Source organism: Limulus polyphemus, unplaced genomic scaffold (genome assembly GCF_000517525.1).
Source record: "Limulus polyphemus unplaced genomic scaffold, Limulus_polyphemus-2.1.2 Scaffold5936, whole genome shotgun sequence".
NCBI classification, from domain to species: Eukaryota; Metazoa; Arthropoda; class Merostomata; order Xiphosura; family Limulidae; genus Limulus; species Limulus polyphemus.
The window spans coordinates 42,954-59,165 of record NW_013671546.1 but is presented as its reverse complement, the minus strand read 5'-3'; the positions used below and the strand labels follow the sequence as shown (position 1 = coordinate 59,165).

The window sequence follows — 16,212 nt, the reverse complement described above, 5'->3', positions numbered from 1 at the left end:
TCTTAGGAAGGAGATATTGTTTCTCTTTTTGATGATTTTTATATTCAGGTTACGTAGTTTGGAGATAGTTTCACGGTATGATTGGTTTATGGTTTATCATTCATGCTACTATAGATATTTCTAAAGTTTTATTTTATTTGAATGTATTTAGATGATTATTAAAGCTTCCTAACTGTTAGGATGCCCACAAATTTCAACAAATACATTTCTTTCTTGGTTAAAGGACTAATACTTACCTTTAACTTCATGTTCACTGTTTTTTCTCCTTTCAGCAAGAACTTCCTTGTCATAGTTCGTTCTTTTTAAACAATTAATGCCATATTGTAGGCTCTTCCTACCAGAAAATAACACAAGACAACGATTAACAAAATATTAATAAAAGGATTACTTTCCTAATCAACTAAAGTAGAGTAATTGTATTTTCACAAGCATTATCAAGAATTACAAAATTATTCCAAAAACTAGAAACTAGATATCTTATGCTGGGGAAACAGCTTACAGCCTGAATTATAAAAAAAAAAAAACGGTTTTATTATATTGACAGGCTTGCAAGTCAATATATTTCATCTCTAGATTAGCTGGCATTTTTGGCTGTTTGTCAAAAATGTTTAGGTACACAGATCCATTATTTTGAGTTTAACGTATAATAATAATGTCACAGATATCCACTATTTACAGTCTAGCATCTAATTATACAATGGGAGAATGTCCAATAGTCACGATTATCATACTGTTAGTTGGAAGTACAAATTTGGAAGGTGTGATGTTTACCTGATATGGAAGGTGCGATGTTTACGTGATATGGATGCAGTTATGATCTAATTCAAATGAAATTACGCAATCAGAAAAAAGGGTCATCCAAAAACATAAACCAATCAAAAGAGGATAAGAAATAGTAAGACTGAGATACATTCTGTGTTCTATATGTCATGTAATGTTGAGAACCATTCTTACAGTTTATATTAATGTCAAAATAGAATGGTTCTGAACAAAATCAGCCTTAATCCTTTCAAAAAACTTTTCATCAAACACCAAAACAACTTTTTGAAAGTTTCATTGGATTTATGTGAAGCGAGAGATCAAACCCTAAACTTCATGTGAGAAATTTGTCTTACAGATATTCTATTGTTCAAAGTTGCTACCAAAGTATGACAATTTCTCTATGATCAGCTCTCACGATTTTGGGTTAAAAGAATGACAAAATCAAATGTCTTTTAGGAGTTATAAAATTTACAAGAAAACTGGATGATTCTTTTCATCTAGAACTTTATTACACATAAAGATAATGACATATTTATTGGTATAAATGAAATTTAACTTTTTAATGGTAATTCAAACATTTCATACTTACTAAAAAAAATACATTTTAAATTATCCAAAAAAAAAAAAAATCAAAACCAGTACCTTAGTTAATATTTTCTATCATTCTACTGTGTGTAATCCACTTTATTTTAATGCAATAGAACTAATCTACTGACTGTTACAGTGATACAGTTGGGTTACTCACCTATGGAAACTGTCTACCATTTTTAGGTGGACTCTCAAATCTTTTTTGGTTAAGTGGTCTAACATTCGGGCATCTACCAAGCATTCCATGAAGGTGGATCTGTACTGTGGTAGTCCAAGACTTGGAAGCCAATCATTACCTATCCATTCATGGTTCATCTCACCAAATGCTAGAGTCTAACAAAAAAAAGAAAATAATAAAAACATAATTTTTATTGCACACACACACACACATATATATATACTGTTGTCTCTAGTAAAAATGTTGCACACAAACACACACACATATATATATATATATATACAGAAACTCAGCACCTCCAGATGACACTTGTAGCCTAATATACTTGTCAAGTATTTGAAAATATCGGTTATGTTCCATAAACACTGCTGTATTAGATCAGAAGCACTTTCTTTAGCATTTCTTGTCATTTAATAATGAGTTCCAAAGTGTGAAATCCTAAATTACAATAAAATCTTTTCAATGTTTTTTTATTGATAAGAAAATCCAATGAACCATGACGCAAATTTTCTAGCTGCATCGTACGTGTTCGGTTTAGCAGTAAAACATGAACATTCTTAACTAAACCTAATTTATTATGCCTTTGAAGTGTTTTCTGTGTCATCTATTCAAAGAAATGTAAAAGAATAAACATGAAATTTTATTATTATTTTCCTCCGCATATTGTTTACAAGTATTTTAATAGAAACTAATTCTATTGTTACACAAATGTATTTTGAGACTACTATAACAGTGTATGTACATATATGTATAATAAACATTCATTTCGAAACTCTTGAAATATTACAAAAGGGTAATCCTTGTCTTATAGCATAAAAAATGAATAAGTTTCTACTTTTTTAGAAAATAATTAATGTAAGTTTGTTTAGAGTCGTTTTTATTAAATACCCGTACAGTCAATGAAACATGTAGTTATTATTCCAAAGGTATGAGCTCATCCTAGGATAGTTTATTTGAGATCGTTAAATGTCTTCTCATGGCAACTTCATTCTAAAGTAACTAAATACTTTTAAAAACAAATTTACATTGTTAATTCAAGGTAATTATCCAAAGACTAACTGATGTATTTATATAATTGTGGATTAAGAGTTTTATCACTTGAATTATCTTTGCATAAATTCTTATTGATTAACGAATTTGTCAGAATTACTGTTTCTTGAGAGAAAGTTCACATAACAAAGCTGTGGAATATTAGGAATATGAGTACTTACTGTTCTAGAAGGTTTAGCAGCTGATGGGCTTGTAAGAGCTACCATTTCCTGGATAGCTAAGCGAAGTTTGAGTCGGTGAAGAGGGTTGCTAATTCCAATCTCTCTTTGGATTTCTGTATCAGATAATGCTGACATGATGGCTCCACTTTTAACGTTGGCTCTGCATGCTGCTACATACCAGGGTGGCATGCCTACCCAGAGCTACAAGCAACAAAACACTATAATGAATAATGTTTCTTTTGTACGTGTGTTTAACTAGTGTAATACTGATTAAAGCTTATTTCAGAAAGGTAAGTTCAATAATGTGCATGTTTTTAAAGTTCTAACATGTTTTTCTTTTTCACTTTGTTAATTATTGCTCAGAGCATAATTGTTTTATTAGACATAATTTTGGTCTTCCAGTTTCTGATTATGTAAATTCCAATTAAACTTCCTGCATTATTAAGACAATTTGTAAAATGATACTTCACATCAAATATGTAAATGCAAAACTGATGTATGTGAAGATCTGAGAGAAGGGTTTAAACAAGACTGGAGCATGTGAAGATCTGAGAGAGGAGTTTAAACAAGACTGGTGTATGTGAAGATCTGAGAGAGAAGTTTAAACAAGACTGGTGTATGTGAAGATATGAGAGAGGAGTTTAAACAAGACTGGTGTATGTGAAGATCTGAAAGATGAGTTTAAACAAGACTGGTGTATGGAAAGATCTGAGAGAGTATTTTAAACAAGACTGGTGTATGTGAAGATCTGAGAGAGGAGTTTAAACAAGACTGGTGTTTGTGAAGATCTGAAAGAGGAGTTTAAGCAAAACTGGTATATGTGAAGATCTGAGAGAGAAGGTTAAACAAGACTGGTGTATGTAAAGATCTGAGAGAGTATTTTAAACAAGACTGGTGTATGTGAAGATCTGAGAGAGGAGTTTAAACAAGACTGGTGTATGTGAAGATCTGAGAGAGGAGTTTTAACAAGGCTGGTGTATGTGAAGATATGAGAGAGGGTTTAACAAGACTGGTGTATGTGAAGATATGAGAGAGGGTTTAAGTAGAACTGATGTATGTGAAGATATGAGAGGGGGTTTAACAAGACTGGTGTATGTGAACATCTGAGAGAGGAGTTTAAACAAGACTGGAGTATGTGAAGAGCTGAGAGAGGAGTTTAAACAAGACTGGAGTATGTGAAGAGCTGAGAGAGGAGTTTAAACAAGACTGGAGTATACAAAGATCTGAAATAGAGATGTATACAAAAATTTGAGACAGAGGTTTAAACAAGACTAACACAGGTATAATTTATAGTTTATGTAAAGGTATCAGACACTTCAGTTACACTTTAATGCATATTTTTAAATACAATGAAAAACCAAAAGACTGCCATTCTCTAACTACAATGTTGAAACAGCAACCTTCATTCCTATATCATATTCTAAATGTTGTTATAAACATAAAATTTACTGTTATGTCTCCGTTTGTTAATTGATTTTCCGTAACTTCATTCCGACGAAACTTAAGCGACACAAGTCCTTTCTTAATAAAACTGGTTTATTCTTTCCGAATATAACTTTACCAATACACTCAACTTCAACAATCGTGCTAAACAAACACTGTAACGTCTCTCGTGCTCTCTGACTGCAGTTCAATTACCCACTGTCTATACACACATTACATTCCCCTTCTTATATATACCCAACTACCCTATATCTAGTAAATACTAGAGCATTCGCCAAAGTACAGGATAATTCTAGAAAGTAGAGAGCGTGAGAATCACATGATCTCGATGACGCAACATTACCAAGTTATGACTAGTGATGTAATGCTAAAATGTTTTTTGCTGGAGTGCCAGCTAAGTCCTAACTAATGTATGGCCTCTGAATTATAGATGCACATGTAGGCTGCATTTCAGCCATTTGATTAGTTTATAATTACTAGCCACTAGTCAATTGAGGTTATATAACTAGCTAGAATATCTGAGTCATAACAAGTACAACTGGTATATCGTCTGTAGTTTATATAGCATCATAGTATATATCTATAATTTTTTTAAAGTAAACAATCAGTACAGGAGCAGAACTCCAGCCCACCACAACTGTGATTACAACCAAATTTTTCATTTTGATATTTTAATTCGTAACTCCTCCAGAACAATTATTCATGGGTTTTGGTTCTTATATCAACACAGAGTTCTCTTGGCTTTCACTTAACTTAGAAAATGAGAATTATACAAACCTCCAACCAAGCAACTATAGTTGGACCGTTCCACAGTGCAAATGGTGTTCCTGCCTTCATTGCTTCTGCTAATAATTCATGTCTGCAATGAAGATTAATAATTCATATCTATGGAGAGGCCATAACAGCTTCTCTTTTAATTATCGATTAGAAATAAACCAGCTATTCTGGAATGGTCAAGAAATGCTCTCAACTACTACACTTAATGTGTTATTTGTAACACCAAAGGTCATTTTGGCCAATGTAGATAACATCGGATTAGGATCTTATAAAACAAACATAGAAACTCAAAGCATGTTATCATACATTATTAAGTGATAAGCTAAGTTTAATAACAATCAGTTTAAGACTAAAACTATCTGTGACTTGTTGAGGATAAATGGATATCATAAACGATGCTGTCTGTGACTTGTTGAGGATAAATGGATATCATAAACCATGCTGTCTGTGACTTGTTGAGGATAAATGGATATCATAAACCATGCTGTTTGTGACTTGTTGAGGATAAATGGATATCATAAACCATGCTGTCTGTGACTTGTTGAGAATAAATGGATATCAAAAACCAAACTGTTCATGACTTGCAGAGGATAGTTGATGTGTTAAACCAAGATTAATAATTGTCAGCTATATTTTAATACCAAGAAGTTTCTATAGTAAATTAAAGAATAAGTTACCAATTTAGTGAATCAACACATTTAATAAAATGGGTAAAACTGGAATTAATCTAATGCTCCAAGTCACCCACATTTGATTCTCCAGTTCTCTCATTACAATATGATCTCTACAACTGTATCATTACAGTCTGGGGTGCCTCAGGGCTCAGTGTTAGAACCTTTGCTCTTTCTGATTTACATCAATGACATAGATGAAGGAATAGTCAACAAATCATTTAAATTTGCTGATGCTATTCACATTTTTGGTGTTGCTGGCTGTGAGGATGCTGCTGCTTTACAAAATGATTTGGATTATTTGGTGAGTTGGGTGAATAAATGGCAAATGGCTTTCAATTATAATAAATGAAAGGTAATGCATGTGAGTTATCATAATTTGAATCATGAGTGTTCTGGTTCAGTCTCTTAAGCTATCTAAGCAATGTGCTTTAGTTAGTGGCGGGGCAAATAGGACTTTAGGTTGTATCTATAGAAATTTTGAATATGAGTCTAAAGAGAGTATAAAGTCATTGTAGAGGTCATTCATTAGGCCATTCAGTACTACTCTGTTTAGTCTTGGGTTCCTTACCTCAGAAAGGGTTCAGAGAAGGACTAATAATACGATGCCTGGGAAAGAAAGAATAAGTTAAGATCTTGAAAAAAAAGAAGAGGTAGAGGGGATCTGATGTTTAAAACTGTAAAGGAAATTGATAGTGTTGATGCATCATCTGTTTTCATATTTAACAGTGAGAATAGTAGAACTAGGAGAAATAAATAGATTTTGGCAAAGTACGAGTCATCTTTACCTAAGACAGCTTTATTTTTCTAACAGGGTGGTTGGCCTTTGGAATGGGTTGCTTTCAGATATGGTAAATGATGTTAATTTAAGGGAGTTTAAGAAATGACTTGATAAATAGTTGAATGATAAGGTTTGGCTTTGAGTGTTTGATTTTTATTCCAGCGTTTAGTATAGTGGATGGGAAGGTTAAGGTGGACCAACAGGTCCTTGTTGTCCTTAAATTATATGTATATATATATATATATTATACAGACATAATATCATATATTTATGCTCATACTACACAGACACATATTTTGGAATGAGTTTAGTACACACTTTTTCTTTGTGCGTCGGTCAACATCAGTCTTTTGACCTAACCCACCACTCAAACCTGAAGTATCACCTCCTAATACTTCATTTTCCTGGTAGGTAACACCTGGAAAAAAAGAGGAAATGCAAAATGAAAACACTATAAGCAGTTCTTTTATCTTATTCAAAAATAAAACTTTGCTGAGTTTTACCAATTTGACAGACTGGCACAAAGGTTTCAGAATGGTCTGTTAAATAATTCCTGCATTTAATACTTAACAACCTCATTTTTATTAAACCCCTCGAGTTTAAACATTCCTCTAGGTTGCTCATCAAATTTACAAACATAATATTTCTTCTAGCTTTGAACTCAAAGGTTGTAATCAGTTCCAGAAGTAACTAGATTAAGTTCAATTAATTTGTCAACTGTACTTCACACCAAGAATCACGTTAATTTGTTAAACATGCACTTATCTTCAATCACATATTGTTTTATGCCTATTTGTCCATTTTGATTTACTATATGCAATAACACGATGCTGCTTTATAAGTCAAAATAAAAAGATAAGCATGATAAGATAACACAGATGACACATATCACCACAACTATATGAATAAGCAACAATTTTCATCCCCACGATCACTGACTACCGTATTCACTGACTACTGTATTTACTGACTACCATATTCACTGACTATCATATTTACTGACTACTGTATTCACTTACTACCATATTTAATGACTATCGTATTTACTGACTACCGTATTTACTTACTACCGTATTCACTGACTACCGTATTTAATGACTATCATATTTACTGACTACTGTATTTACTGACTACCGTATTCACAGACTACCATATTTACTGACTACCGTATTTACTGATTACTGTATTCACTGACTATCGTATTTACTGACTACTGTATTCATTGACTATCGTATTCACTGACTACCGTATTTAATGATTATCATATTTACTGACTACTGTATTTACTGACTACCGTATTCACAGACTACCATATTTACTGACTACCGTATTTACTGATTACTGTATTCACTGACTATCGTATTTACTGACTACTGTATTCATTGACTATCGTATTCACTGACTACTGTACTTACTGACTATCATATTTACTGATTACTGTATTTACTGACTACTGTATTTACCGATTACTGTATTCACTGACTATCGTATTTACTGACTACTTTATACATTGACTATTGTATTCACTGACTACTGTATTTACTGACTACTGTATTCACTGACTACCATATTTACTGACTACTGTTTTCACTGACTATCGTATTAACTGACTACTGTATTCGCTGACTATCGTATTTACTGACTACTGTATTTACTTTGAGGTATATAACATAATGAAGACAAGAGTATCAAAGGAAAATAAAATTTTTTAAGAAGAAAAAATAACAATGGGTGTGCCTAACACCTCACTGTGTAAAACTGTTCCTATTTTTTCATGTATAATCAAACTTAAAATCTTATTACTCTATCTTAACAGATAATTAAACCAAAAAAATTTGGTTTTAGCAACAATTTCAAAGACAATAAAAGAACAACAAACATTTTAAATTATTTAACAATCAGTAAATTATTTAATGTATTTTATGATTTCCTTTGATTTTTAACAATTATTAATTAAAGATGAACGATATTCTACCTTTATGAAAATAAAATGAAATTTAAGAATATTACATGTGTCACTCTAATAAAACTGTGATTGTTTAACTTAGATTTATCAATGTTCAAGTTTAATACAATAAATACCTTGAAAGTTCTCTGAGCGAACTATGTTTTTCTGCAAATTCTTGGTCCCATTCTTTAATTTTAGTTCTTTTTTAACTGTTCATTAATTGACAAATAAGAACACCCATAGGAACAAACTTTCCTACCTTGTTGAAAGGAAATCTTTAGCTTTTACTAACAAATAAGAACACCCAAAGAAACTTTCCTACCTTGTTGAAAGGAAATCTTTAGCTTTTACTGACAAATAAGAACACCCAAAGAAACTTTCCTACCGTGTTGAAAGGAAATCTTTAGCTTTTACTGACAAATAAGAACACCCAAAGGAACAAAAACTTTCCTACCTTGTTGAAGGACATCTTTAGATTTTACTGACAAATAAGAACACCCAAAGGAACAAACTTTCCTACCTTGTTGAAAGGAAATCTTTAGCTTTTACTGACAAATAAGAACACCCAAAGGAACAAAACTTTCCTACCTTGTTGAAAGGAAATCTTTAGCTTTTACTTACAAATAAGAACACCCAAAGGAACAAAACTTTCCTACCTTGTTGAAAGGAAATCTTTAGCTTTTACTGACAAATAAGAACACCCAAAGGAACAAAAATTTCCTACCTTGTTGAAAGGAAATCTTTAGCTTTTACTTACAAATAAGAACACCCAAAGGAACAAAACTTTCCTACCTTGTTGAAAGGAAATCTTTAGCTTTTACTGACAAATAAGAACACCCAAAGGAACAAAACTTTCCTACCTTGTTGAAGGACATCTTTAGCTTTTACTGACAAATAAGAACACCCAAAGGAACAAAACTTTCCTACCTTGTTGAAAGGAAATCTTTAGCTTTTACTGACAAATAAGAACACCCAAAGGAACAAAACTTTCCTACCTTGTTGAAGGACATCTTTAGTTTTTACTTTATCTTTTTTGGTAAAAAACTTCCCGAGAGAAGATTTCAAACCTTTCTTCTTTTTTTGCAAGGAATCTTGGGAAGAGTTGATAGAGCTAAAGTGGTGAAAGAGTGGGAACATAAGATCATTAATGTTATGCCATAAAGTACTAAAGATTGTCATAAAATTAAAACAAAAACAAAACATCTAAAGAGAAGATCATTCCCTACCAGTGAGGCATAATATTGGATGAATCTAAGATTTTGTCTATTATACAAACTTTCATTGTAAATCACTGAACAAAGTAATCGGGTGAATCCTTTCATTTTCTATGAAAAATACACAGGGAGGTCAGCAGCAATTAGTGAAATAACGCAATTGTTGGCATTTTTTACATTTTCTTATGTTACAAATGTTTTTTTTTATCCTGTAATCAAGAAAGTCATAAGAATTTTGGTGCATAAGCAGATAAGACAATTTTTATAAAAATTTACATGAACAAAGATGTTACTTTCAAGGTTTAGAAAGTTATAATAATTTGATATTTTAATATTTTAAACATTCCAGCTCATAAAGAGAGAGCAAATCTAGACAGTTTGAGTTATTTAGATGACAGAGAACACACATAGATCATTTGGAGTATTTAGATTGGTGGGAATAAAGCTAGACCATCTGGAGTATTTATATGTAAGTTCAAATGTGTTCAACATACGCAACAAAACAATTTAAAAAAGAATAAGAGACTTAACTACTGGTTTCACTGAATGAAAACTTATACAAGATGGTAGAAAAGACATCAGTCCCACAGGTAATTCAGATTACAAAGCAAAAGATGCTTATAACACTAATCAGTGTTGCATACATGACACCAGTGGCATAAATATGCCCCTGAGAGACTGACAAACTAAACAATTGCTGACAAGGGGAATAAACATAGGCAGTCCACATTTGGTAGTTACATCACTGCAAGACACCAATGATTACAATCAAAACTAGACCAGATTTATATATAAAAAACATAAAACATACATTTCTCAAGTATATGTGGAAGAAAGAATATAATTTATCACAAAACATTTCTTTTTTTTCTAAAGAAATATTTTTTGTTTTACAACTCATTGCAAATTACATATTAAACCACACAAAAACAACAACAACATGGTACAGAGTGTACAACACTTTGAAAATGTTCACACTTAAAATGCTTTATTAATTTCTTGTTGTTGTTATCAAATTAGGAATTACCTTTGCAGTTCTTCACTACTTTGTGCTAATGCCTGGGCAACACGTTCTAGTCGTAATGATCTCTGTGTGGAAGGACTAAGCTCTCGTCGATGTAGCCCAGTGTCATCCATTGATTCTGGAATCATCTGGATCTGAAGGAGTAACGTATATAAATATTTATATACACACCTTTAAAATTCTTTACTGTTAACATACTAAAATAAAGTGGAATATGAATCATTTCTACTTTGCTATTACTATAATAATTTAATTGGGTGACAGGAACTACATCAGTAAATTAAATCAATAACTTCTATTTAGTTATTGTCATAATGATTTAATCATGATGGAGTCAGGAACTACATCATTAGATTAAATCAATAACTTCTACTTAGTTATTATCATAATGATTTAATTTCAATGGAGTCAGGAACTACATCATTAAATTAAAACACTAACTTCTATTTAGTTATTATCATAATGATTTAATCATGATGGAGTCAGGAACTACATCATCAAATTAAATCAATAACTTCTACTTAGTTATTATCATAATGATTTAATTACATGTGTGAGAAAGGAACTACATGATGAAATTAAATCAATAAATTCTTGACATGCATTACTTGCTATTATTACAAATAAACCAACTTGACCACCATCTAACGTTAAACTTGTTTCACGAATCTAACTGAATATTAAAAATCATTCTAGAAAACCACATGTATAAATCGTATCACAACTGTGACTACATACATGCAAGTCATATCACAGATGTGTCACAAAATGTTTATGTGAAACTAATAATTTGCTGCATATAAAAAAACTATAAAATCTCAATTTCTAAACTCATATGTTAAAATTTTAATTCTTACAAGTAAAAATTAGCAGCGAAATAATATGAAAAAGATTTAAACTGTGTTAAAACTGCAAACACTAAATTATAAAAAGTGATATGATTGATGGTATCTTTCACATTTTACAGATTTTATCTAATGATATTGATATTGATACACTTAAAGAAAGAAATATCTTGCAACAATAAAATTCACTTAAAGAAATATCTTGCAACAATAAAGTTCACTTAAAGAAAGAAATAGATTACAACACTATAGTTCACTTAAAGAAAGAAATATCATACAATAATAATGTTATTTGTTTAAGTGAACTTTATTGTTGTAAGATATTTCACAAACATCTTTTCCTTACTTACTTTTAACCATTTCTATGTATTACAGTTTAGTGTATTAAATTCCATATTGCTACCAGAATAAATGTAATAAATATAAACATTTATGTGTGACAACTTTAAACAAAAAATAATTTTGAGGCTGGGAGTCTCTGATAGAAGTATTAATTTAATTTGAAGAATTGCAAAGAAAAACTTTAATGTGAGTGATTTTGTTTTTATAACTTGTTTGGTCCCAGTGATTTTCAAAAACAAGGAATTTACTTTAATTATCATACCTGACGAGTTTTATTACAATGAGATACAAAGTGATAAGTATACTTTTTTTGTATTTTATCATCTGAATGTGGAATAGACAAAATAACAATGTGTAAATCTCGTATTTTACATTCCTAGACTGAAGACAGAAACTGATACTGCTTGCATTCCAGGTGAGTATCATTGGAAGATAAAGGATTTTAACCAGTTTTTCTTTTAGCATATCTGAGCACAGCTGGCATGCTAAAAAGTAGGTACTGGAGGGGGTATGCCACTTCCATACCAGCTAAGGGTCTAAAGGAGCATTGTAAGTTTCTCCAGCAGCATCTGCAGTGGATTCCCCACCACCTACACATTCTATGAATTGAAAATCCATAGAAAATAAGAAGCAACAATATTTGTTTAATTTAGGTTCTAAGATTGTTCATAATTTGTTATAAGATTGTTCATAATCTGTTTTAAGATTGTTCTTAATTTGTTTTAAGATTGTTCATAATTTGTTGTAAGATTGTTCATAATTTGTTGTAAGATTGTTCATAATCTGTTGTAAGACTGTTCATAATCTGTTGTAAGATTGTTCATAATTTGTTGTAAGATGGTTCATAATCTGTTGTAAGATGGTTCATAATTTGTTTTAAGATGGTTCATAATTTGTTGTAATATTTTTTATAATTTGTTGTAAGATTGTTCATAATCTGTTGTAAGATTGTTCATAATTTGTTGTAAGATGGTTCATAATTTGTTTTAAGATGGTTCATAATTTGTTGTAAGATTGTTTATAATTTGTTGTAAGATTGTTTATAATTTGTTGTAAGTCTGTTCATAATCTGTTGTAAGATGGTTCATAATTTGTTGTCAGATGGTTCATAATTTGTTTTAAGATGGTTCATAATTTGTAAATCACCTAACTATACACAAACTCTCACTTGATCTCTACTTTAGGCACAAAAAGCAAATATACATACATTTCTGTCAACCAGCACCAACTCATCATATTCACAAAAGCAGATAAATTACACATAGAACAGATTAGTTTTATCATGGTCAATCAATTACAGTGTTTTATCATAATTCAGAACACTGGAAACATGTGGTCAGAAGTGACTGACCTAAACTTTATGTAGCCATTTTAAAACTTCCCACTCCCTATCTACTATTTGAATGAAAAAACAAGAATAATTTCTGCCAATTTACTTTACTGATTTTAGCCTTTGTTTTTATAAAATCACACAATAGAATGAATTCTGTAACTTTCAACAAACGTTGGAACTTCATTTACATATACCACAGGGGTAATCTAACAAATATGTGGTAAACTCACAAGCAGCTGGTAGTAAAACATTTTTAACAGCTAAACCTACCACACCCAAAACCGAATATGTCTTCGTTACAAAGAAAGTTATCTAAAGCCTAAATCAAAATGATATATTTTAATACAATCAAACATTTACATTGCACATATAGGATTTGTTTAAAATTGGATTCTCTGATTTCTTACGGAATTACAACTTTTTTTCCCATTATGTTTAACAAGATAAAATCCTTATATTTGTCTGTGAATAGAGAACAAAAAAGGCACAGTAAACAGAACTAACTGTCAAAAGTCTTGACATTGGAAACACTACTTTCAACACATACAGTTTCTTTGTCTTTTTTACTGAAGAAGACACGTGAATTTGTGGAAATTAGTTCTTCCAATATCAAGATTTCTGACACTTTGTTCCATTTACTAGGTTTTTTTTTGTTCTCTAAATGCTACACACATTGTCTGTGAATACTTTTCCACCTTTATTTCCCTCCACATCAGCATGCTGAAAATGAACAAGCTACACCATCTTGTTGTCTTAACTAAAATACAATCAAATTTAGACTTTATACAAAATATGGAATTGGATACATTACATACAAAGCATCATACATTTTAGAAATTCACAACTTCTTTTGTCTTTGAAATGGAAATCCCGAACAACTGAATAGTTAGCTGGGTTATGAAAACGACAAAGCTTTTCTCAGTGTTGCAACCACTAATAAAAAAGGAAAAAAATCATAACAAACGTACACACAAACCAAAACATTTTAAAGTGCACAAAAACAAAGTCTTTCAAGAGAGTTACATTCCTGTAACTTGGGGAAGGCATCATTCAGTTGAGAATTGCATATCAGTAAGTTGGAGAGAGTATCATTCAGGTGAGAGTTACATACCTGTAATTTGAGGACAGAGTAACGTACCTGTAACTTGGTAAAACTATCATTCAGGTGTGTTTGACCAGCAGAGCCATATTCATAGAGCTGGGCAGGTGTCATAGCTGCTGGAGCCTGCAAGTTACAAGTTTTTATGTAACAAGAAGAAAATGTTCAAATATATCTTAACATTTCAAAATAAATATCACAGCTCCCTAACACAAACAAACAAATAATTACCAGTGAACAGTAAGAAACGTCTTAAGCATTGTTTGTCTGCTTTGATTGAATACCATTTGTACTGATAAAGTAATCAAAATTTTGTTATTTTTTTATGCTCTAATCAGCATATAGACATCAGTTTTTAAAATGGTCACTCTTTTAATGCAACGCTTACAATACAATCTTAAAATTTTCAATAAATATTTTTTTAAGTTTAAATATATTATAAGATAACATGAACTGTGTAATTCTTTATTTTTTATTGTCATATTTCACGGTTTTAACATAACCTTAAACTGCAGCAAATAATAAGGAAGAGTTAGACCATGGTAACTAGGTTACAGTCTTACATACAAGAATATTCTAAGTAATGACTAGTACAAAAGAGTTAGACCATAATAACCAGGTTACTGTCGTAAATAGAACAATTTTCTAAGTTAGACCACAGTAACAAGGTTACTGTCTCAAGTACAAAAATATTATAAATACTGAGTACTAAACAGTAGTTAGATCAAAGCAAACAGGTTACTATCTCATGTGCAACAATATTCTAAGTACTGACTAGTACACAAGAGGTAGACACTAGTAATCAGGTTACTGTCTCAGGTACAGCAATATTCTCAGTACTGACTACAACACAAAAGTCAGACCATATTAAACAAGGTACTGTCTAACATACAAAAATACTCTCAGTACTGACTACTGCACAAGAGTTAGACCACAGTAACCAATTTATTGTCTCATATACAACATTATTCTCAATACTGATTAGCACAAAAGAGTTAGAATATAGTAACCTGATTACTATCTCAAGTACAAAAATATTATAAATACAACATTCTAAATAGTGATTAGTACACAAAAGCTAAACCATAGTAACCAGGTTACAGTATCATGTACATCAATTTTGTCAGTACTAACTACCACAGAAGAGTTATACCATAGTAACCAGGTTACTGTTTTACATACAACAATATTCTCAGTACTAACTAGTACACAATATTTAGATTATAGTAACCACATTACTGTCTCAAGTACAACAGTACTGACTAGTACACAAGACTTAGACTATAGTAAGCAGGTTACTGTCTTACATAAAACAATATTGTAAATAATAACTAGTACACAAGTGTTAGACCATAGTAACCACATTACTGTCTCATGTACAACAATATTCTAAGTCATGATTTCTACACAAAAGTTAGATCATAGTAACCATTTTCTTGTCTCATGTACAACAAATTCTGAGTACTGACTAATACACAAGAAATAGCATACCGAATAACATAATATAATATTTTGTGACAACATGGGACCTATTTATCCATCTTGGCTGTTCCATCCTCAAAACTAAATTAAAATTATTGAAAAAATAAAATAAAAATGTTTAAACCCAGCCTTTTTCATTCATATACTTACCAAGCTTTTACTTACACTCACTTAAATTTACTGCCTCTACAACATCTGAAGGCAACCCATTCTAAAGGCCAACCATCCTGTTAGAAAAATAAAACTGTCTAAGCTAAAGATGACTTCTACCTTGCCAAAATTTGTACTTGTGTCTCCTAATCCTACTATTCTCACTGTTAAATATTAAGAAAAAGATGATACATCAACACTATCAATTTCCTTTACAATCTTAAACACCTCAGTCAGATCCCCCCCAACTCTTCTTTTTTAAGAGAAACAATTTGAGCGATTTCAGCCTCCTCTAATATGACAACCCCTCCATCCCAGGCACCATTCTAGTAACCCTTCTCTCAACCCTTGCCAACAATTCAAT

The 16,212-nt window shown here is 31.2% G+C and overlaps 1 protein-coding gene across 1 annotated transcript in view; it reads right to left on the bottom strand.

Moving 5' to 3' along the window:
- Nucleotides 1-236: 236 nt before the first annotated feature.
- Nucleotides 237-16,212, bottom strand: part of LOC106473156 (liprin-alpha-1-like) — a gene marked incomplete at its 3' end in the record, with an annotated part of 52,623 nt that continues 36,647 nt past the window's right edge. Inside the window, exons 15-22 of the mRNA XM_022401643.1 lie at nucleotides 14,256-14,342; nucleotides 10,601-10,731; nucleotides 9,355-9,470; nucleotides 6,730-6,829; nucleotides 4,960-5,041; nucleotides 2,740-2,940; nucleotides 1,508-1,683; nucleotides 237-334 (exon numbers count right to left, since the gene is read on the bottom strand). Coding sequence (XP_022257351.1) covers nucleotides 237-334; nucleotides 1,508-1,683; nucleotides 2,740-2,940; nucleotides 4,960-5,041; nucleotides 6,730-6,829; nucleotides 9,355-9,470; nucleotides 10,601-10,731; nucleotides 14,256-14,342 — 991 coding nt within the window. The remainder of the gene's footprint in view (nucleotides 335-1,507; nucleotides 1,684-2,739; nucleotides 2,941-4,959; nucleotides 5,042-6,729; nucleotides 6,830-9,354; nucleotides 9,471-10,600; nucleotides 10,732-14,255; nucleotides 14,343-16,212) is intronic.